At 35.7% G+C, this 24,719-nt stretch overlaps 2 protein-coding genes across 2 annotated transcripts in view; one reads left to right on the top strand and one right to left on the bottom strand.

The window, feature by feature from the left end:
- Positions 1-6,900, top strand: part of LOC579015 (alpha-1,3-mannosyl-glycoprotein 4-beta-N-acetylglucosaminyltransferase A) — a 72,896-nt gene extending 65,996 nt beyond the window's left edge. Inside the window, exons 10-14 of the mRNA XM_030980478.1 lie at positions 1,743-1,850; positions 2,512-2,705; positions 3,923-4,089; positions 4,672-4,784; positions 5,708-6,900. Of these exons, the coding sequence (XP_030836338.1) occupies positions 1,743-1,850; positions 2,512-2,705; positions 3,923-4,089; positions 4,672-4,784; positions 5,708-5,737 (612 nt within the window). The 3' untranslated portion in view covers positions 5,738-6,900. The remainder of the gene's footprint in view (positions 1-1,742; positions 1,851-2,511; positions 2,706-3,922; positions 4,090-4,671; positions 4,785-5,707) is intronic.
- Positions 6,901-12,002: 5,102 nt separating this feature from the next.
- On the bottom strand, positions 12,003-22,037 carry LOC115922176 (lysosomal Pro-X carboxypeptidase-like). Its single transcript, XM_030980477.1, has 9 exons — positions 21,604-22,037; positions 20,523-20,660; positions 20,038-20,139; positions 19,014-19,198; positions 18,108-18,265; positions 17,464-17,636; positions 16,124-16,288; positions 14,071-14,258; positions 12,003-13,385 (listed from the first exon to the last, which is right to left on the bottom strand). Exons 1-9 carry the CDS (start codon positions 21,775-21,777, stop codon positions 13,178-13,180), a joined length of 1,491 nt encoding a protein of 496 aa, XP_030836337.1. The 5' UTR covers positions 21,778-22,037; the 3' UTR covers positions 12,003-13,177.
- Positions 22,038-24,719: the final 2,682 nt, after the last annotated feature.

Below are 24,719 nucleotides of genomic sequence, written 5' to 3'. Positions count from 1 at the left end.
GAGTAATTTTTGAAGGTGGATAGGGTTTATGGTCTGTTGCCATAGACTGTACAAATACTAAATGAGGTAGGAATGTCTTTGACCCGTTAACCTTCAGAGATGGACACTATGGAATACCTTCAAGACATCCCCTGGTGCGTGACTGCACTATATCTAAAAGGTGTCAAAGTGTCAGATTTTTTTTTTTTGCCGTCTCCCTCTTTGCTTAGAGCGACAGCCAAGATCTTATCTCCACCCTCTCTTCCCATTTTCTTCCTTTTCCTCCCCTTCTCTCTATCTTTCTTTACTTATCTGTTGCCCCTCATCCCCTCTCTTTTTTCCCATTCTCTCTCTCCTTCTCCCTCTTGCAATATTGCACCTATTTTATTTGATCAAACAGCAAGTGTCTTCTAATTGATTTTTCACACAGAATATATTAGATAAAGATTAAATTTTCCCACACTATTTTATTTGATCAAACAGCAAGTGTCTTCTAATTGATTTTTCACATAGAATATATTAGATAAAGATTAAATTTTCCCACACTGTAATTTTTCTAATTAAATTTACACTTTACACATGAAACCATAGCTCACCACTTCCAATTACCCCCCCCCCCCCCTCCCCCCCCCCTCACTGACTCCATAAACAAATTATACGATCTAGAATGTAAAGAGGTGCAATTTCAAAAATGACAAAGTGCTACCCTCCCGGGTCGTGCAACACATGCTCTCTAACTTCAATCCTGGACCAAACATTACGCCTAACCCAATCCGAACCAAAACCTTGACCCGAAGCTGTGACATCATGAAAATCTATTTTTAGAATTTCTCAATTTTTTTTCTTCATTTTCCAAAAGAGGATCAAAAATAATGTCCGAATGTCGAAAACCAATTGAATATGTTAAGTATAATATGCTGAGATATGACCATCTGAATAAATAGATGTCCTATAGGAACTCAATGTTATGAGCCAGAGCAATATAACACTGAGTTCCTATAGGACATCTATTTATTCAGATGGTCATATCTCAGCAAATACCTAACATATTCAATTGGTTTTCGACATTTGGACATTATTTTTGATGACGACACACTTCACCACTCTATATATTTGACCAAAAAAAGCTAGGAGCAATTGTCATCGTCAGAGAATCTGTCAAAGCACCTCCACTCCATCACATTTCCTCTGAAAGACATGATGAAGTTAATGAAATTAGAGTTGTTGCAAAGTAATTTCTAGGGGAGGACAATGATACCCTTGTATCAGCTTCTTCCAAAGAAATAAAAAGTAGAGCACAATTATAGGGAAATTTGACAGATGACAAACCACTACTTTTTTTTACTTCTTCAAGGACAAATCAGGCTGATGTAATTAGAGTCCTTGCTTGCAAAATAGTGCATAGTAAATGCGATTACAGTAGTATTACAATAATGCTGCTTCTGTATAATAACAAAGCATTCTTTTTGAAAGATGATAATTGTGTGCTAATTAGATTGTGATATTCCAATGTGTTCTTTACATTAAGTTCAGTTTTGCCAGCATGACTCACAGATGGATAATTTAGATGTGTTTCCTGGTTTTGTTAAGACAAAGGATTATATCAGTTTATTTTCATGACATAACTAAAAGGATTGTGTGTTATCACATTTAAAGGAAATCCTATCGCAGGATCCCTGACATTTTGATTGCATCCGCAAATTGATCAACGAATGTTACCTTTTCTCATGTATCCTTTTCTCTTTTTTATCGTCTGGATGTAGAAACATTGTGGACGACAAAAGGCCGGCTTTAGGATACGCTACAAACCTTCCCTCTTCCAGCATATAGGACTCCATTCATCACTCAAAGGAAAATTACAGAAATTAAAAGTAAGTCTACTTGCCAAAAAAGTTCCATATTTTCATGAAGGATGGCATAAAGGTGACTTAAATCACCTTTTGATTTCACATCAGTACTGTATTACAAGAGTATAAAGTACTGTTATAGTGCTATTTTTAATAGTAAAACCTACATTTCGTAATTTTTTAAAGAGAAAGAAGAGAGGAATAATTGTGATTTAAAGTGGAGTTCCATCATGATATTAAGTTGGTTTTCAGAAAAGCAGAAAAATGAGATAAACAAATCAAAGAAAGCTTGAGGAAATCTGATAAGAAGAAAAATAAATAAATAAGAGTTATAGATTTTTAACGTTCTAATCGATCAAGCACAAATTGGCAACGCTGTAACGTACCTTTCGAGACAACTTTCATGTTTGGTTTGTAATGAAAAAGAAAAGATCTGGCCCCATATCATAAAGAGTTACGATTGATCCTGATTGATTGTAATTCCTTCAATCAATCGCAAACATACAAACTCCTATCTCTTTAGTCCAGAGCTGCCGATCGATATCAAGTTGCTGATGATTTGAATCAGTGGCAACTGTTTATATGACAGCCCTGATCAAGAACTCATCATTAACGGTGAAAATTGAATACATATCTATAACCTATTTGACCTTTGACCTTTGACCTTTGACCTGTTCTTTCACAGGATAGAGATTTTAAGAAAGGTATGAAGTTACCGCAGCATACGAACCCGCCAGCTGAGGTGTCTTCTACCATTAGACATTACCTCCGATACACGCTGGACAAGGCTTACTTGGGTCAAGAAATCTTCTGGGGTAACACGCCCTCAGCAGGGGATCAAGTCAAGTTCCATTTTAACACTCCCATTGTCATAGAACAGTAAGTAGTCCTTCATCTAACTGCAACATCATGAAACGCTAAGGTCAATGCCAAGTGTTATGGAATGACATTTCCAGAGATTTATTAATTTTTGAATAAACAATATTATAGATATTTTGTTAAACATTTTACAACAACGTTTTTTTTAAGAATAGCATTGAAGAGAAACTGACAATTTTTCCTGGCAGCCTATAAAAGCCAGTAACATTTCACTCACTGTGTTCTATTATTTTGTTTTTATATTGTCTGATTGTGGTTTTTGGTTCATTCTTAAATTCTGCTTGGTGCAAGACAGTATGACCCTCTTTAATGCATTTCTTTGATTTGATACTACCAATCATCTCTTTCACTACACGTTTACTTGTATATCCTTTAATAATAATGTAATGGCAAAGTGTTTTGAAACACACCACCAAAATGAATATGTGGGACAGGGCTTTAGTTCATATGTCATCACTCTTATCCTCTCATGGTCAAAAAAAAAAAAAAAGTCTTTAGATGACAGCTTCAGAACTCTCATGGATGTTCGTTTACTCGGTGACGTTTTCAATCCAGTTTGCTAATCCTGTTTTGATATACCCGATGACTGATTCAAATTAGTACTTTCCTTCCAAGAAATTGGTAGATTTTCAGTCTCATCAGCGCTTTTGATTAGGCAACTAGATATTGGCGCTATTTAAATTCATGAATTGGAAGTGTAGAATTGCGCTGAAGTACTTACAAAAGTATACTTTCAAAATAAAATATGTACACCAAGTCAGCATTAAATTTGAATTAAAGTTTGGAAATTGAATGTATATCCTCTAGGCGTCTAGCTGCCCTGTCCAAGTTGATACATGTACTTACATGTACCCTCTTCCCCCTAGAAAAAAAAGGGTTGGAAGCAATTTTGTCTTTCATATTTGATATCCTCTATAAAGATTTCATAAATTTTAAGTATGAGACTTTCTATTAAAAGTAAAGTGGATTCCATGTCATACAATCTTGAAGGTTCGTTTTAAAAGACTTTGACCAACACTGTTTACTCTCTAACACTTTGTCTGCTGTTGTCAATGAATGGAACAAGCGATGAGCTGCCACAGTGAACCTTTGTCACAAGAACAATGTGTATGTAAAATATACTCCAAGGACATGGTGGTGTCTAGAATTGCAATCTGTAGCGGCTAAAGAGTTCAACATGGATGATAAATCTTTGATGTCCTATTTCTTTCTTTCAGATACCGGTTTATTAGTAGTAATACTGAGAACCCGGGGGATAAATTTTACAACACCTCGGTAGAAGTGTTACCTAGTTACCATCAGGAGAAGAAAGAAGGCATCCTAGAGGCAGACAATGCAGCGGAGCTTAATCTCAAACGAACAGAAGATGGATTTATCCAAGTTGGTAAGAACTCTTCAGGTTTCTTGTCAGGGTTTAACTGAAAAAGTATAGGAAATAGAGAGAATAAAGGTGTTGTAGTCAAGGGAATAAGTCTCTGGACTGTGAACCTTAAGGTACAGTTTTCACCGTGAAGGCATAGGGCAATTACTAATACAAAGGCTTTCGTTATCCTACCAGGTCCCCATTTCTCTCCTGGGTATGGAGCGGCAAATGTAGATTAATGCCTTGCCAAAGGACCTTAATGCCATGTTGGGATCAAACCCACAACCTTTGCATTTCAAGTCAAGTGCTTAAACTACTTGACTATGACACCAATGTGGCAGTCCAGGGGGTGTTCTACAAAGCCTTTTTTCAATGACAAATGAAAAAAAATCAATGACAAATCTGCTGATAACCAATCTGAAGCAAGGATTTCAGTAGCTTATAACAACAACTTTGTGAACCGAGGCTCAAGTTTCGATCCACGGTGAAAAAAAGAAGTTAATGATCTGATGGATTTAGGGCAAAAGAAATATATCAGTCTGCTTGAGTTCTTTGATCTTTGATCTGTACTAATCACATGCTTGCTTACTTCTGCAATTTCAGGTAAATTTGAAGATGGCCGTGCTATAGGAAATATAGAAAGCAAAATAGGAGCAGTGCAGGAGATAAGATTACGTGTATTATCAGAAGCCAAGAACTGGGTTATATTGTCAGAGGTAAGTCTGCTACAGCATTGTGGTGTGATGGTCTGTGCTTCAGACTTAACAGTAATCATAATAATTAGATCAATTTATATATGGCAGCTACTATATCAATATACTCTACTGCGCTGTGATGAAGAAAAAGGCCCTAACAGTGCTACTTTACAGACACACAATAACAAATTTTAAAAGAAAAACTATTCAGAAGCTCCAGAAACAAGGGCGTCTTCGCCACAACTTTGAAGACAGCAACAGACGAGGCTTTTCTTATGCCTAGTGTTAGGTTATTCCAAAAATTTAGAGTGGCGCAATTTTAGCGCAATCTCCAAGAGTTACTTTTGTTTTTGTGTGAGGTAGCTTTAGAAGCAGTTTGTCATGTTAGTAGTGGTTTCATTCAGGTTTGTCTTAGCTTAACAGTATGGAATCCAGATGCAGTTGGTGAATACCCGTATATTTTAGGATTCATCAACAATAAAATATGGAATTCCAATATAGTTTTAGCTTTGCTTACAATCTCTTTTGTTTCAAGGTTGTGAAGGCTGATCTACTATGCATATAAATTTAATTTGTGCAGGTATTTGATTTTGTTCATTGGATACGATCTGTAATGCTTTGCTCTATCTAACGGAATAATGTTCATTCTATATTGTATGTGCTAGGATCCTAGTAGAATTTACTTTCATACTTCTTTATTCAAGGATTATACCATTCACGTTATATGTATTTGATTTGTAAATTAAGATTGTTTTCTGTCTTTTGCTCCCCCTCCTTTTCTCTCTCTCTCTTTCTCTCTCTCCCTCTCTCTCCTTTGCTTTCACTCTTTTCTTTCTTACTTTCTTTTTGTCTCTTTCTACTTTCTCTCTATCTCTATCTCTATGTCTCTCCCATCTCCTTTTCCCCTTACTCATGCTCTGTCTTTGGTTTTTGTCTCTATTCAGATTTATATTGTTGCCAAGCAGACCAGGTGACGACAGCTTTAACACTTCATGAAATCATCTCCAGCCAAGGATTATTTTAAGAGTATCTAAAACGAACCATACTTTGATATTTATATGTGCTAAGAAGCAGTTTACATTGTGTGTCAGATATTTTTGAAACGTTAGTACCCTCATGTCTATTCAGTGTGTGTTTTTGAAAGAATCGTCAAATGCGATGTTTGTGAAAAACCTCTTTCACACATGATACTTCAAAACCACATAAAAAAGTTACCAAAAGCAAACTAAAAAAACTTATGGAGTATAATTTTCTTCACAGTTCTGTATCTTATAAAACACAGATAGTTGACCTCTCGTTAGGGCCTGTTTTTTTAGTGCATCTACCTGTTTTCACCCCACTTGCCATTTACATTGTATTTACTAGTAAAATAGTTTCATTTTGCTGCAGCCCGTCTTTACAGAGGGTTTACCCTGCCATGTATGAATGGGGCTTTTAGTGGCAGGTTCCCTTCCAATCCTTTTACTTGGACGACTTTTTCCTCTACTTTTTCTCAAATTCTGATATACTTAAGAATGATTATTTTTGACAATTCTTTTCTAATGATGCAATGTATATTATGTTCACGAAAGAAGTATGTAAAGCATTTAAAAATTGCAACATTATTATTGTTTCGATTTTGGTAATGCACCGCTTTGTTTTGTAATAATGTTATATTATACATGATATGTGAAAGTGGAACATATATTTGAACCTTGAACTTTGACCCCTTTAATCCCATGCTGGTACTAACATTAAAACCTGCACTGGGTTATAAGCTCAGAGTAAGACTAATGCAACAAGGGACTTTAATGGAAGTCTTTAAGTTTTACAGAGGTTTTCCCTTTGTTAAACCATGATTTACAAGAATTTTGGGGTTAACTTAATTTACAGCACATGTCTTTGCATGCAGGATAATGAACGACTTCATTGTGACTTACCAGTATGTAAAAACCAGAGTTTATTTCACAACATGAAACGTTGATGACTCTCGACCCACTTGCGAAGTTTGTGAGAGTTTCATTCCTGCTAGGTTATTGTAATTTCCACTGTACTATGTTACTTTCTGAGCCAGACTCTCGTTTGATGATAGAAGTGAGGTCCACTGGGTCAGCTGTCAGTCGGTTGGGGGATGGTCAGTCTGTTGGGGTTGGGGTTGGGGGTGTTCAGTCGGTTGAGCGATGGGGGGGGGGGGGGGGGGGGGGGGGGGTTGAATAAAATGCATCGTATTTATTGGCGATGTCCTCATGAGAACCAAAAGGGCATTAAATTTGTCCTAAAGAATATGAGTTAATGCCCTTCTGGCTCTCAGCAGACGATATATTGTAATTACATATGACTTGAGCCTTTCTACCCCTCCCCGCACCCTCCTTCTCTGTTCATCGCATGGTCCCTTCTTGTGCACCTCCTAAGACAATTACCCCTAGGGTACCACCACCTGGACGAGAAAACCGGATGATCACCCTTAGAACAATTACCCAGTGAGGATGGGGGGAATTATTCAATAGACTATGAGTCTGTAAGACCTAATAAAATCTCCATCGAAGTTATCAAAGTCATCAAGTGCAAGACTCTGTAAGAGTTGTCCAGACAGTATTACCAGTGGTTTATCTTGCTTGTGTGTAGGGTTGCTTTGGGAAAGATATTTTCATTGAGAGCCCAAAGCTAAGGTGTGTTGAATCGGTGTAAAAGTGTAATAGGAGTTAACATCCCTCTTGAATATTAACTCCTATTGTTCTTGTTCTTCCCTATCAAGTTGTCTGCTTGTTGGTGACCCCAGAGAGAAAGATTTTCCTCCCTTTTTCTTTCATGTGATACTCCTTGTAGCTCTTCATGAAATCATTTCTTCCAATCAAAATCAATAAGGTATTTCATATAGCCCTTTTTCCTTTGTATTGCTCTTCTCATATTGCTGTGTGTTTTTCTCAGTCTGCATTACGTCCTCTTATATTCTGCAATCACTGAAGGCCTCGTTGTGCTCTTTGTCATTTTTAATTCTGAAAGATTTGATGTGACGTTAGGAGCACTTTATACTTGGTAGATGATCATCCAAAATACTCTCCATATAATTTTAACTGGTCGTTATTGTCCTGATGGTAATTATAACGAATGTTCAATTGTCCAAGGGATAGAGACCCATGTGGTAACTATCCCAGGGTGGCAGTGGTGATGGTCCTAGATGGCTATTTAACAAAGTGGTTATTGTGCAAGGGAAAAGTTATCCATGTGATAATTCTCAGAGGGATGGTTGTCCATGTGGTAATTGTCCCAGTGAGTAGTGGTGATTTTTCCTGGATAAGGTGGTCATTGTCTAAGGAATTGTTGTCCATGTGGTTATTGTCCCAAGAGTTTATAGTGGTGATTGTCTTACCGGTAGATGGGTTTTAACAAAGTGGTTAATTGTCCCAAATTTAGTGGTTTATGATAATTCTACAAAGTGGAATTGAACCAAGCTGATATGGGTAGTGAATGTCGTCCAAGTATGTGATACTCTGAAGGATCAGGGTTCAGTGTGTGGGTCGTGTCCAGTTCTTCTTCTTCCATACAAAACAGTTGTTTCATGAAGGGGTCTCATTAAAAGTGCCTTTTCCAGTCTTGACTATATTGATGAATCACCTTTTCATCTGTGTAAAAACTAAAGTGAGCATGTACTGTTTTATGATAAATTGGACCAAGTTTGATTTTTACAGAACGTATTTGTTATACCGTAGGATAAAAGGAAGCCATGTTTAGCCATTAGTAAAGTATTCTTATGTGTTGGTTACCCATGTATTTATCAGTATACATATATATATATATATATTTCCAGCTATTACACAGTACAAGATTGATAAATATCTTAACAAACATATCTGATTGTTCATTGTAATGCCTGAATGAAGGAATTTATTGTATTTCTTCATTATTGTATAGACGGTAATATACTGTTAATTCATTGCGCACAAAAATTGGATCCATCATATCATATTTGGTGTTTTTTTGATCCAGTGATGATTTTTCATGCAACAACTTATTGCAGAGTAAAACATAAAATCTCTGTGAGTATTAAATTGGCAACATTTTGTGTAATTGCCCAGTAATTGTTCAGAACTGTTGAGGCCCAAAGATATGGAGATTAGATGGGAATTTGAATTTGTAGAAAAGAAGAGATTATTAAAGTCTCAAATCTACAGTACTTATGTCTTTGTAATTTTGTTATCTTTCATGATACTTGCTAGGATCGTAAGTGAATGATGTGCAATCGTTCCCAAGCTTTCTGCTAGTTCTTTCCTTTCTTCTATGGATACAGACTGTTGTATACAAATTGAATCGTTTGTAGATATTGATGTATGTTTTTGATAGATTTTATGTTGTAGTGGTTTACTCTTTAGCTTGTTTGTTTGTTCATTTATTTTGTTCTGTATTGAATTTAAAATTTAACATGTTTTTGCTGTTTTCTTTCTCTTCACCTCTTTGTCTTTTGTAATTGTTGTTTCACTATGACAAGGTTTAAACAAAGACAATTATTGATCATATAGAGAAATAGAACATGCAGTTTAATTATGTATTTCAGAACGAGGATAGATTTTTTTTCTTCTTCAAGTGTGTTATTTTGAATTGCTATCAAATAGCCCTTCTATCTACCTATACCGGAAATCATTCTTTGTAATGACAAATTCTAGAGTTGATTCTGAAATATATATTAATTTGAGGTACTGAGCCTTGGTATATTTAATATGTATTATGATAGAAATAAATGTCAAAATATTTAAAGCATTATCTACCCAGAATGTGTATCCCTTTATAACAGCATACAAAGTGTAGACCGTCTCAAATTTCTTCCTATCTGATAAACAATGTAGAAATATAACAAAAATCCATATAGTTAGGTTAATATTACTGGTCAGCAGCGTTTGCTCTTTGTAGGAACAAAATTCCTTTAAAGTGCGAAGATAGGGTTGATGTTTATGTGGTTTTATCACTGAGGTGTTGTAAATATAACTCTGTGGTTGTGTGAATATGATGGAGTACAAACTGATAAACTAAAGTATTGCACAAAATAAGTCATGTCCTGCTTTGATTACATTGAATGAAAGTACTTTCTACTTCACTTAAGTTTGTGAAAGAATACAAAACACTGTCATATAAAGAGATAACAGTATCAGGAATCATCAATATTTATATAGTTTAGTCCTTATAATTGAGACAGTGCAGAAATATGTATGAATATTTTCAATCACTTGTTTGTAGAGAAACATACTTGTTCTTATGAATTGATTTGATTTTGATCATGTATTACAAAAAATGTCATGTCATACTATGACTATATATACAACATGTATAGACATATTTTGGTAAAAGAACCAACGAAATACCTACTTAACGACTTCACATGCAAGCATGTTAACAATTAACAGGTTACATCGATATTGCAAGACAAAAACATTAGGTAACTTTTGAATTACTTTGAATAAATGACATACTTTAAAAGCGTGATTTAGTATGAGAGATGGTATCTCAATGAAATGTAATTATTCAAATTAGTAATCATGAAAACCAATTTTGTAATGTATATTATTAATTTAATTAATTGAATTTTACATAAACTAGAATCCAACAAAGAGTGTCAACATTTTCAAATTGTGATTGAAGTGGGTTTTTTTAAGAAAGTTTTTTATTGATTTAATTCTTTCTAATTGAAAAGATACAATACATTTGTCTCTGTTTTGTGTCTTTATTGTATATAAATGTTTGTTTTGTTTGTATCAAAGCCAAATGCTCAATCTATTGTGTGTTTCTGTATGGTCATGTGGCTTCACCAAAAGAAAAAATGATTTCTATCTGTCCAGTAATAAAGAATTGATGAATGTTATAATATGTAATCAAATTGTCTGCTTGTCTTTAATTTCAAACTGTGTTTCTTTTTTCTATATTTATATTCCAACCGATCTTTCAAAATATTCCCATTACAGAAGAAAATGAAACAATGGTGTTTATGATGTATTCCAGGAATAAAAATATTAAGTAAATCAGCAAATGATCTACATTTCTTCCCCATTTTGTTAAATGTGCATGAACTTGTTGACTCCTGAAATCTCTCATTCTCATTGCTCGTCAGATCCAGGAGGGAAAGGGCTAACACCTGTACAGTGGGAGGAAAAAATCTCGATCAAGAATCTAGATTTTCATGTATAAGTTGTAGCCTTATTTTTTTGGGGGAAAAATGACATATCGAATGTTGAATTTTGCATTGAAACAGACTTAATACCCTAGAGTGGACTCTTTGATAGTTCTTTTACTTTTCATAAATGTTAGTAAACTGAAGTCAAAGACAGGGTTCACATAACAAAAAGTTTCAAGCAGAATGATATCACATTTATCTCATTTACAAAATAGGAAATTTAATAAATAATTCTGAATTCACAACTTTTTTCTACCCTTGCTCAACAACATTAAACTATTCACTTAGACTATAAAATAACCCCTCAACATAGTTAGGAAAGTTGGATAGATTGTAGCTCTCGTCATAGCATACTCATCGCATTGATTATTATCATTAGAAATTGTGTTTATTCCTCTTTAAAATGTTACCATATTAAAAAGGAATAAACCAACTGTCAAATGATACTTGATATAGCAATGATTATACCATGACAAGAGCTATAATCAATCATACTTGAGTTTTCAGACTTTTTTAGGGGTTTATAAACTCCCTTAATTCACTTATTCACCATTGATAAACGGATACTTGCAGCACTGTCAATGTGTAGAAAAATACATGTACGCAGTGGGATAATTTGACTCTCTCTCTTGCTCCCCCCCCCCTCTCTCTCTCTCTCCCTGTCTCTCTACTTCTCCCTCTCTCTGTCAACACATCACTCATGCTCCCATACTTTTCTCTTTCCAATCTGTCATTGAGAAAACATTCTAAAATAAGGAATTCATGATAAATCTAAGAACTGTTTGTCAAAAAAGTAAGTGTATTTCTCTTTCACAGATAAATTGTCATTGGTGGTTTATGTTCTACAAGAAGAGAAATATATTTTACCAATTGCTTTACAATTTTTTTTGTTTTAATGTTAAACATCTGCTGTATAAAATCTGTGTATTAAATATTATCTGTTATAATCTGAACTTGAAAAAATATATCTAAATGCTATCAATTATCACATACATGTATCAACATGAAATTACCAAATGTAAGAACTTACAATATCAGCCAGCTACACAAAATTCATTGGGGAAAAGAATTACTACTCCCACTGAGGAAAGAAAACAACATTTTTTTCCTAAGAATTCTCATGCTGATAGATGCAATCTGTTCAACTGGTTCTACATGTCACTGCATGTTACTAAAAACATCTGGACATTTTACCTTAAAAAGTCACAGTAGTGTCTCTATTTCAAACAATGAATAAGCCTCTTCAAAAGCACAGTCATTTAAATCTATATTTATTAAGGAGATCAAAGTTAATCAAGGAAAAATAATTCTACATTTGAACAGTTCAATGGCATTCGGAGAGAAAATTGCTTTCCATTCTGGATTGATTATCATGCAGCATTTTTTTTTCTTTCTCAAAAAGCAAAATAAAGACAAGCTCACAAGAACTTGCTGAAAAATGGTCTGCCATAAAATCAAAAGTCTCATTAGCACACGGACACCACATGTTCAGCACATGGTATCCAATTCCCCAAATAAGCAGCAAATGTACATCTTCTACCGAGACCATATATGCAGCATATCATTTATTATTGGTAGTCTGAACATTCAGGATTAATTTCCTTTGATTCTGTGAGAATTGATTATCCATCATTTCGAGAACTAAATATCTAATATTTTAACCTGTGAATAATTTCAACAAATATTTCAGTTAGTTTGTAGTATATCAATATCTATATTTCTTTCTTGGAATAAAAAGAAAGACTGTCTGAAAGCCTGAAAGGATAAGTTTACATGGAAATACAAACAAAATATTTCAAAAAGGCATTTTCTACATTATTATGACATATATATATGAAATATATGAGAAGAAAGTCAATGCATGAAAAGCATAGTATACCTGTAAACAAAATTAGAATTCGGTATAAATTGATCAGATTAATTTTGGTTACTGTGAAATCCACATCTTTTGCAAAATGTCTAGGATGGCAATTTTCAAGGCATGAAACTTTCGTGAAACACACAAAATTGAGTTTTGAGTCGATTGCACATATGATTCAAGTATTTCACGATATGAAATTCTAGTGAATCTGAACTGCTCGCAAAATTTGAAAACATTTTATGCCCACAAAAGTTTTAGATTTTACATGATTATATTGTTCAATAGACTATTTTCATAGTTTCATACTGTACAAAATTATCCTTGCTTATATATAGCGCCTAACACTTACTTTATCAGAAGTCTCTACAATAATGCAGCATAATTAAAGTTAGTAGCTTTCATGATCAGCTGCTTCTACGTTTTATTCACCCACCATTCTGCTATCCATTGGTTGATGTTCTCTCTCTCTTGGTTTCTAACAGCAATCACTGAGGGAGGATCTAACTTGTTCTTTCCTCTCAGATCTAGATGATGCGCCCCATCGGGTATGATCCCCACCACCAGGGTATCGGAGAGATCGGTCAGGACTCCGCCCAGATGCCAGGGGTCCAACAGTCCATTGCTGGAGAAGAACAAATATTTATGAAACCATTACATCGTGATCTTACTTATAATCACATTCACAACCGTACCAGATTCATGATGATAATAGATTTTTGAAGCATCCTAATGCATTCACAAGTCGGAATGATTTCAGGAAAAAATAGGGAAAATTTCACATGTATGGCAGCATTGAGGATCATTGGTAGAGCTTAATACAACTATTCTCTCATTTTTATTTCTCACAATGTGTATTTAATTTCAAGACAGTCACCACAGTTTTTTAAATTTGTCCACCTTTCTTTCATTCCATTGTACATAATTGTTCAGGCTTATTCATGTATTCAAGTACAATGCTAGGATACAGCCGAGGCACACTGCTTTTGACAAAGTTAAAACTTCACCTGCCTCCATCTATCTTGAAGGATTAATGAAGGTTGAGGGTTTGTCAACCTGTTAGTGGATTGAATCTGGACTTGCTAAAACCACCATCCCATCTCTGTGACCTAGTGGTTTATACGGTGGCATTTTAAGACAGGGACTCGGGTTCTGTCCTCAGCTGAACTATTTTTCCAACCTTTGTGTGTGGATGGCAGCATTGAGAAACTCTGATAGAGATACACATCATAATTCTGTCATTTTTATTTCTCACCTCATGATATATGTATCCGGACAACATATATGCCACGAAATATAAGGGTACACACCTGAAAAATATATTACTGGATGCAGTGATGTTCTTTCCACCAAACTGGGATACAATCCAGTTGGGGCGTGGCGTTACGTTCCATTGCGCTTTGCAAGCAGCAACTTGAGCATCGTAGTTCCAGGGCATTGAATAGAACATGTCATTCACCCCATCAGCACAGAATGGCATGACCATCTCAGTACAGGCCTATAGGGGGGGGGGGGATAAAGATTATGATGTTGCCCATGCAGTTGGAATAATAAATACATAATACAATTAAAAACAAAAATTGCCCATTGGGGCAAAGATATGGAAAAAAACAAAGTTGGAATAATTCTTTTGACCTCTTTTCATGAAGTGATTTTGAGAATGTGATTTATTAATAATAATAATAATAATAATCCATTTTTTTATATAGCGCTCAAGCCGCTCAATACACCGATCCAACGATGTGCCTAAGCGCTTTACAGATATATTATTACCCCGGTCATCGGATTTAGGCTTACCCGCACACAATGTGTGCACATTTTCCACTCCCTGGGGAGCATTCCAGCCAGTCACCATTTTACAAGCGCACACTTGCTCGTCCAACCACATGAACGTTCGCATCCTACCGGGTACCCATTTAACACCTGGGTGGAGAGTAGCAAATGCAGGTAAATATCTTGCCAAAGGATATTAGTGCCGTGTCAGGATTCGAACCCTCGACCTTCGCATCTACAGTCAAGCGCCTTAAACCACTCGACCATGACACTCCCATAGCTAATGTTTATATCTTGGCAGAACTTGATTGATCAATCTAAAGAGTCATAGAGATGGATCAATACAGTTCTGAGAAGATATCAACTTTATCTTTCAAGAATAAACCACATTGTCACACTCATCTCATGAAAAGAGCTACCAGTATTACAAAATTACTCAAATTTGATGGGCAACCGTGTCTGTGTAAGATTTTAGCCACAGCACATTGTACAAGCTGATTAAGACCCTATTTTAGAAGTAATTGCACTATCAAAAGATGATTGGAAATAACTTAATAAATCTAAAAATCTATCCATTACCGGTTCCTAATCATGAAATGAATAGTAAAATCATAAGCACTGTGTATTGCAGGCATTGTAGTAGGAGAATATGAGACCAGTCATAGGAGTCTTTTAGATTTTAAGCTGTTCCGGTTTTCCTCTGACTACGATTCTTTGCAATTCTATCCTTACCATTCATATAACAAACCTCAGGAAAGAATATGCTATATTTTTAATTTTTCATTTAATATTGATATTGCAATTAATTCCTAAATCAATCACAAATGGATCATACAATGTGGGAAGAGGTTTAAATTCAAGGTATTCAAATATTGGAAAATGACAAATCTGCACAAAATATTTCTTTTAAAGTTTACAGGAAAGGAAATGAGGAGATGATAAGGATTTGATTTGATTTGATTTGATTTATTTATTTCTGTTTGATTTTCTTTTTCTTTTGCATTTTTACAAATATATAACAAACAAATATTGCAGATTTACACATGACAAAAGAATATATATAGAATAAAGTAAGGCTAGGTGTAACTAATCGAGAACATCAAACAGGAGGGTTGACAAAATAAGCAAAGCTTGATAGTATGACTACCCTCAAAGGATACATAATAATACAAATATGGAGGAACAAAATATTGGTAAAAGGGGGAAAAGACAGGAAAAGAGAAGAGAAAAGAAAGAGGGGATGCACATCAATATTCACAGACTTATGTGGTAGTTGGATTTCAAATTAATAAATAAAGATTTTAAAAAAGAAAAGAATCTTCAACATTCTATATTTGAGGAAAGTTTATACCTGACAGAAGAACAAAAAATGATCCACACTTCTACAAATAAGATTTTTAGAGTTTTTACCCATCTTTAAACTACATCTACACATTGCTTCATTGTCAGTACAACATCTAAATTTTCAGCACTGTTCGATTTTGTTTGTATACTTTAATCCTTTCATTACAAAACTTAAAATTGAAAAAATACAACAGAAGTTTGTGTTCGCACCCTTCTTGAGGGAGCACATCAAAGTTAGAAACTAACCTGGAAGCTCCACCCAAGGTCTCCTAGACTCGCTGTGGCATCTTGACTGAGATTGAAACACTGGATGCTACTAGTATAGTTATAGTAGACACCCAGAGCTCCAGTCAGCTCAGCGAGTAGCTGGTCATCAGTCGGGGAGGGCGTCTTGAAGTATGAACACACCTCCTGTTATGAAGAAATTAGTACCGGTATAATTGATATTGAAGGTTCAGTGACACAAAGACGTAACTCCATATTTTGCCAAAATGAATATTTGATATCAAAATGTTCAGAAAAATGTGCTTCCAGGAAACAGAAATGACTTAACTCCACCCAACATCCCATTGAATTCACTGGCTAGTGAAAGTAGACTTACATGTAACTCCATGTGGACCTCTATCTTTAAACCACTTTTCTCAAAATGGCCAAAATGGAGTTACTTCTTTGTGTAACTGACCCCTCGATATAATAATGGTAGCTTCTCAGTCATAAAGCGCTTTCAAGCATGACACTTGTTGATCTATACATACATGTACATTTCAGTATTTTTATATGTAATAAAATGCCCAATTCATCAAAAGAAATTTATATCAGATATTGAGATCCAGAAGGGCGTGTAAAACTCTTAAATGTAACATCCTTCAGGCCCTCAACAAATGACATTTAAAAATTCAAGTATAATTTGTGCGATAAAAAAAAAAAAATCATAAGCCTTAGCTGCGAAGAATGACTATGTGGACATGCACGAAGAGCCGAATCTCATGTAGTCTCTTCAACGAGACATACAAATTAAAATGATTAGTTTCATTTCGAAATCTACATCATACTACAGTTCATTATCAAATTACACAGTTTACCATGAAAGTTATATTTATTCCACAAGCACAGTGAAAAATCATCAAACAAAGGATTTCATACATAACAGAGGAGGATAGTCAAGGCAATGAGGACAAGAGAATGAACATAACAATGTTACATAGTATAAGGAAATAAGTATATTGTTTCGGTCGTGAATGAAGGAAATATACAACCTTGAGCAATCTTTTTACACTCATCTTTTTACACTTGATTTGATTTGATTCGATTTGATTTATTTATTTCTGTTTGATTTTCTTTTTCTTTTGCATTTTTACAAATATATAACAAACAAATATTGCAAATTTACACATGACAAAAGAATATATGTAGAATAAGGTAAGGCTGGGTGTAACTAATCGAGAACATCAAACAGGAGGGTTGACAAAATAAGCAAAGCTTGATAGTATGACTACCCTCAAAGGATACATAATAGTACAAATATGTTACAATTACACTCCCAAATGAAACAGATATATGTACAATATGAGACAATAGAAACAAACCTTGATGGGGAAGGCAGGAAGTGGTTCCAGGAAGTTCGCTGGGTAAGGATAATCTACCATCGCTAGATTGAACCAGCTTCCAGCTAACCAGGATATTAGACCATCCACATCTGCTGTTGTCTTTAGAGGGTTACATAACTTCATGGCTTGGGCAAGCTTGGTACGACCAGATGCTGTAAGGGGAGAGACGTGGTTCACATGTAATGGCTAAAATAGACAACGGATTAAAAGTGCTAATATGGTTTGGTACATGTAAATACTTTGATGATTTTATCATTGATATCTTTGTCATCACTACTGTTATTATTATCATCATCGTCATCATCACAATCTTTATCATCACTACCAAATATAAATATAAAAGATTATCATTAACATGATGATCACTGTTCTATCACCACCACCACCACCACCACCACCACCACCACCACCACCACCATCACCATCACCATCACCATCACCATCATCATCATCATCATCATCATCATCATCATCATCATCATCATCATCATCATCATCATCATCATCACCAACACCACCACCACCTAGAATATAAATAAATGACCATTTCTCCTAACCCATCCCCTTCACATCCTCTCCGCTCATTACCCTTCCCGCATCAACACACCCTCTCAAGTACCCACCCGTCTGGCCAATTCTTGTGATGACATCCCAGCTCATGTGGACAGAATCATAGCAAAGTTGGTTGGCAGCCTGGAAGTCTTTACTGATTGTAAGATATTGTGTGTTACATGGAGTCAGGCCTGTGAACTGCCATACTGGAGCTGAGGCAGCAATAGCTCTGTTGAAAATAAAAAAAGTGGAATATTTTGAAGTAATTTAAAGGTATTACAAAGTTTTGGTATGGGATTATGAATTTGCTTCAAATGAACATATTGGAAGCATATGCGATTTTACAATATTCAATGATCGTTGTCGCGGTTGAAATCGAGTCTAAAGTGATGAAATTGTAAATAATAAACTCTTTATGTAATAATAATAATAATAATATTGGCATTTATATAGCGCTCTTACAGACATACATTATTATTATTATTATTATTATTATTATTATTATTATTTAAGCTCTCAAACAATGTTTCTTGACTACGATCGACCGATTTTTTTTTCCTATTCCTATTATATAACAGAACTGCATATTCTGAGATTTTCATGGTCGCAGCTACCATGGCATGGCCTTAGATGCTATTTGAAATATTTGAAATTCACTGGGAGCACCAGTAAGTTTTTTATTATTAAATTTCTCAAAAGCAGAAGTGTTTTAGGGCCTAAATTTTCTAGTGCTTTATAATACATCCACAGGGGGATCCAAATGTATCAAAATGTTAAAGAATTAATATCAATCCAATTTTCAAAATTTCCCAAAACTTTGCATTACCTACCTTTAAGTGAATTGATTACCGGTAGTATCAAACATAAATGAACAGCTAAAACTTTCAAGCAGAACTCTACCTCACAGCAAACAATGAACAGTTCTAGACCTATCTCTGGAACTCGGGATAGACAAAACTACAAGTATATGCACTCACCCTGCGATAGCATTGGGATATTTGATGCGCATCCAGGCTGCCAGCATCCCTCCGTACGACCCTCCAAATGCTACGACAGGAGAGCCGGCTGCACCTCCACGTGTGTTAGCTTTGTACCAGTCCAGGAAGACAGCAAAGTCTGCAAGAGCTTGCTCCGCTGTCAGGTAGCCAAGGTGTGCAGCATCCTGGACAAAAGAAATGGTTGCACAAGACTTGCTCCTCTGATACTTGCTATGCGATCAATATCCAACACTAACCAAAGCCTCAACTTCAACCCGGAACCTAATACTTTTAGCATATATATGCTAGCCCTAACCTAAAACACAATTTCATCCCTTGCCCTGTAACCCAGAGCAATTGTTGGATCACAGTTCACACTAAAACAATTATTCATGATTTGAAAGATGAAGTTCTGTATCCCACTGGTTAGAGCAGAGGGAGTGGACAATCATGATGGTGCCCGCTTGTACATGTTCAAGTTAATCTAAGATTGTACACAAACATAGCTTTTCCTGTGGACTTCCTACAATATGTGCTGTGCATATTATTTGGGATTGGTCCAACGTAGATCGTATTGAAGGGAGGAGAACATTTTTAGATTAAGGGAAACCCCAAATATGTAGCAGAGTAATAATAATAATAATAATCTGGGTCGACATTATGCTTCATAAATTGACAAATGTCTCTAAGCAATTCACAGATATATTATTGCCCAGGTCATCTGATTCAGGATTGTCCTTAAAAGATGTATGCACATTCTCCACTCCCTGAGAAGCATTCCAGCCAGACGCCATTTTAACAATGCTCACAATTCTGAGCAAACTACAATACCACGGACTCTGAAATTTCCAAAGACCTTGAATGCATTACGCACTATATCAACCCAGATTATCATTACTATAACTCATCTGACAAATTTGCACGTCAACATTTACAGCATACTGCAATTGCCAAAAATCTAAAATGGACATTTTGGGGTTTCTCTTCTTTTTTTGGGGGGGGGGGGGGTGGTTGAGATAGTTACCTTGTAGGAGTCATTTCCATATGGCAGTGATTTTCCATAGTAACGATGCTCAGCAAATATGACAATCGCTTTGTACTCAACAGCTAAATCCCACACAAAACCCTGTGTGAAGGAATGAAAAGGATCATTTGAAGATTTGTTTAGAGTTGACATACCAGTTCTCAATGGGACAAAGCCTAAAAAGAGATTTCAAGATTCTGTAAGAGATTGAATATTAATCTTCAACATTCACATAGTCTGTAAAAAATAATTATTGTCTCTAATGATATAATGATAACATTTATTTGGGAGAAGAAAAAAAATCATGAAAACGAAGTTTGCCTACACCAAGATAAAAGCTATGCAGCCTCCATCAGGGGTTTGTGTAACCTATACTATTTGTATTCAAATCAAATTAAAGTACATTAAATGTAAATTCTATCATCCATATTTGGGTTGAAATTGTACGACTTTAAAAAGTTTGGTGCATTAAAAAAAACACTTACTGTATTTTGACAAAACCAGGTAATGTCTCCCTCGTTGCCTGTGTAAAAGAATATCGGTCCACCTTTTGTCCATAGTTCGTCTGAAACCAAATAACGCATCTGAAATGTGTCACTATTGGTAAAGCTGAAATGGTCCACCTAAATCATAAAATACAATCAGAAATATTTAGAATGGTATATAAAACTTTTGTTTGCAATTTATTGCAAACATGCGAATACAACAAGCAATAACAACAAACAAGGGGAAAAAGGTCGGCGCTTGTTCAGAAACCTATCCAAAATTTGACCCGTAACTCCGGCGTGGAGATACCCTACTAAAACATACCCAAAATGAAGTAAATAATAAATATTCATTAAATGTCCAAATAAAGATCATGAGTTAAGATTCATTATGTTTATTACCTGTTTCGTGTCAAATTTCTTTCGCGCCTGTGTGAAGTTATCTTCCGTAATGTCTCAGATCCTCATTACGGTAGATGACTTCACACAGGCGCGCACCCGCCCGCAACCCACCATCCGTATGCACTTGTATTGTGCAGCAGTTTGCCGTGAAACTTGAGAAAAAGTGTATACTAATATAATCGTTTTTCCAAAAAATACTCCAATAATAACAAAAATTTGACACGAAACAGGTAACAAACATAACAACTTTTAACTCATGATCTTTATTTAGACATTTAATAAATATTTACTTCATTTTGGGTATGTTTTCACGCCGGAGTTACGAGTCAAATTTTGGATAGGTTTCTGAACAAGCGCCAAAAAGTCATATTGAAATCACAAAGTAAATACCTATGATCTCTATAAAAATACATGGATTATCAAATTCATTAAAAAAATATTATTCATGTATTTTTGTGTCATGTTTAGAGGACGCTTCAATCCTTAGTATGTGCTTGTGGCATCATGATCAATTATTCCAATAACTTATGTTTACCATTATTATAACTCAATCAATGACCGAATGAGTAAGTGCCAATGGTGATTTATCCTGGTATTCATAATGATAATAAGAGTCTAAAATAAATATCAGGAAGAAAAGTCAATTTCAAAGAGAATCGTGAATTTAAAAGTATGTTACCTGCTGCTCAAAATATTCTTCTTTGTGCGGATGACTGCATCCTTGACTGCTGATCTTTGCTTCCAATTTATTGTTGATTCGCCGACCAAACAAAACACAAGCAGACGAAGAAAATCCACTGCATACGACAAGGCACATCAGCGTACACCTCAGCCAGCGATTCGGGGGCTCCATGGCCTCAGTCTCCGATGGAATTATGCCACTGTCAAGAGCGCTAAGAATACTAGCTAATGGTTCCTCCTCTTTGTGCCTATTTTATGAGTAATGAATTTGTGACTTTGATCAGAAATCTGACATTTACTTCTCACGCAGGAAGTGGTCAAAATCTACACAAACATGTCACTTATTGTTCGATTTCTTCCACCTCCTCCAGTCGATTGTCGTCGTGTCGCGAGTGCTTCTGCGTTTGATCAGGTGATTGATCACAAGATCAACACGGCAACCTCGTTACCGGGTATTTTGTTTTCCTTCTTTTTGTCTATTTCGAGCAGAGACATGTGTCTTTAGTTTAAGTATGAGTAATTCAACCTCAACATGTTCAATCACTTCCATGCATGTGGCGAATGGAGGGGAGGGAGGGGTCACGACTAGTCTGTGTCCCGTTGTAAGTTTCCTTATAAGTTAAAGGAAAAATAATGTGCCCCCAGTTGTGTTATTGTGCCCCTCTAAATTATCGTCGACCAAAATAATGTCAGAAAATTTGCTGGATTGTGACAACCCCACCTTTTACAGAATCCTTGAACCACCCTTGATTGTGCCATATCAGGAAAGCCTGGTTTTCTAGTTCAGGGGCTTCGGTGGTTATTGTTACAAAAGAAGAAAAGAAGAAATTCGTCTGCACTTTACTTATTTTAATAGGCTACTTTCTCTATTCACTGGTGCCAGACGGGAAAGCCAATGCCCACTGAGATCGACTCGTTATAATCAGCTGGAGTAATATTAGTCATAACCAACTTGCAAGGATATATTGAATAAAAACAAAACATTGAACCGGGGTCAGACCAACGTACCCCACTCACCGAACGATTTCCTGTAAATTTCTTCCCGGTAACCCCAAAAAGTATCAACTAGGAGACACCCCCCCCCCCCCCCTCTGAAAATTTTCCCATGACCCACATATAGGTGGATAAGATTTGAATTTCCCATCTGGCTTATTAAAGTTCCCCCAACACAAGGGTCCCCCCCCCCTCGTCCCTGTACAATAACATTTATAAAAATATGTATTTCCTTCCTGACTTGCAAAAGGAAAGAAAATGGATACCATTTCTAACGATCCAATCCGGAGGAACAATTTGCTGTTGACGCGTATTGTTGTTGTCTTTTTTTTTCTTTTTTTTTTATTTCTTTTATTTTGTTTTGTTTTATTTTCGTTTTTTGTTGATGTTTTCTTTTCTTTCTTTTTTTTGGGGGGGGGTGGAGATTTTTGTTTAATTTAAAAAAAATGCTATTTGCAAAGAGAATTCAGGGCTTAAAGGAAAATCGAGCATGAGGGAGAAGAAAAAGGGTAATGTGTGGAAGAAAAAGAGAGAGCACTTGAAAGTTGAAAATGCATTTTTCAAAATTATTAGGCCTATACGCAGGGGCGTCGTTAAAGGGGGTATACCTGTCAGGATATTGTCGGTAAAATTACGCTGCTGTCGGGAAAAATGAGAAAAGGGGGAGGGGGAAATGAGAGGGAAAGGGAAAGAAAAAAAAAGAGAAGGAAAAGAAAGGGAAAAAGTAAAGAAAAGAGAAGAGAGAAAGAGAAAAAATAGGGGAAGGAGAGGAAAGAAAGGAAAAGAAAGAGAAGAAAGAAAAGGAAACAAAAGAAATGGGGGGGGGGGGTGAAAGAGAGGAGAGAAAGAGAGAGAGTGAGAGAGAGAGAGAGAGAGAGAGAGAGAGGGAGAAGGGGTAAGAGCCTGAGAGAAGAGGGATGGAAGTAAGAGAGAGGAGGATGTTGGGTGGAGTCGCCACGTCGAGGGAGCAAGAAAATTAAGAATAGATAATTATGTTGCTGTTTCGGGTCCGCTGAGTCGGCATTCTTGCTCAAACCTTGTGTACTACATTATATCAATGCAGAAGTTTGAATTCGGTGAGTTGTTTTATGTCGGTTGGCCGGCAATTTTTTTCCCCTAGGCGATCTGTGACTTTTTATCGGACAAGGAAACATTTTCGAAAATTCAGACAATGATTAAGAATCGGTACAACTAATTGTCTTCTTTCTCTAATAATTTAATGAAAAGTCAAAACTTTCGCGCTTCGCGCGGATGGGGGAAACTGAATTCAGACAATTAAGAGTCGAAAACAATGCTTCGAATCGTCTCCTTTCTCTAATAATTTAATAAAACGTCAAAGCTTTCGCGAAAGTGGGGGAAACTGAATTCAGACAAGGATAAAGAGTAGAGAATGGTACAACGAATTGTCTTCTTTCTCTCTAATTTAATGAATCATCAAAGCTTTTACGCTTTGCGCGGGATGGGCGAAAATGAATTCAAACAAGGATTAAGTGTAATAATTCGTCGCTGTTTTCACGAAGTGACGGTAGTGAAAAAAAATTGCATTCACTTTGCGTTACGATTTTCCTCACTACCGTCACTTCGTGAAAACAAGGACGAATTTAATGAAACGTCAATCGCGCTTCACGCGGGAGGGGGGAACTGAATTCAGACAAGGATACGGTACAACGAATCGTCTTATTTCTCTAATAATTTAATGAATCGTGAAAGCTCCGCGCTTTGCGCGGGCTTTGCAAAATGAATTCAGAAAAGAATTAAGAGTAATGATTTAATGAAACATCACATCTTCCACGCTTCACCCGGGAGGGGGGTAACTGAATTCATACAAGAATTAAGAGTCGAAAACAGTGCAACGATTTGTCCTCTTTCTCTAATAACTAAATGAAACATGAAACGTCAAATCCAGCACCCCCGTGCATGTAATGCATTATACTGAAAGACATGTAAACAAATGAAAAACAAACTATTTTTAATAATCTTTGGTTATTGCAAAGGGGAATATATTTTGGCAATGAATTCCAGATCACCGGGAAATTCCATCGAGGAGATTTTTCTTCATACTTAAACATAATTTTTCATCAATGAAAATTGGTTCGATCTCTTGCGTTATAATTATGAATA

The sequence above is a fragment of the Strongylocentrotus purpuratus genome, unplaced genomic scaffold (assembly GCF_000002235.5).
Source record: "Strongylocentrotus purpuratus isolate Spur 01 unplaced genomic scaffold, Spur_5.0 spur5_scaffold_11, whole genome shotgun sequence".
Classification (NCBI taxonomy): domain Eukaryota; kingdom Metazoa; phylum Echinodermata; class Echinoidea; order Camarodonta; family Strongylocentrotidae; genus Strongylocentrotus; species Strongylocentrotus purpuratus.
Note: the sequence above shows the minus strand (reverse complement) of the source record. Positions and strands in the feature narration are given on the sequence as shown.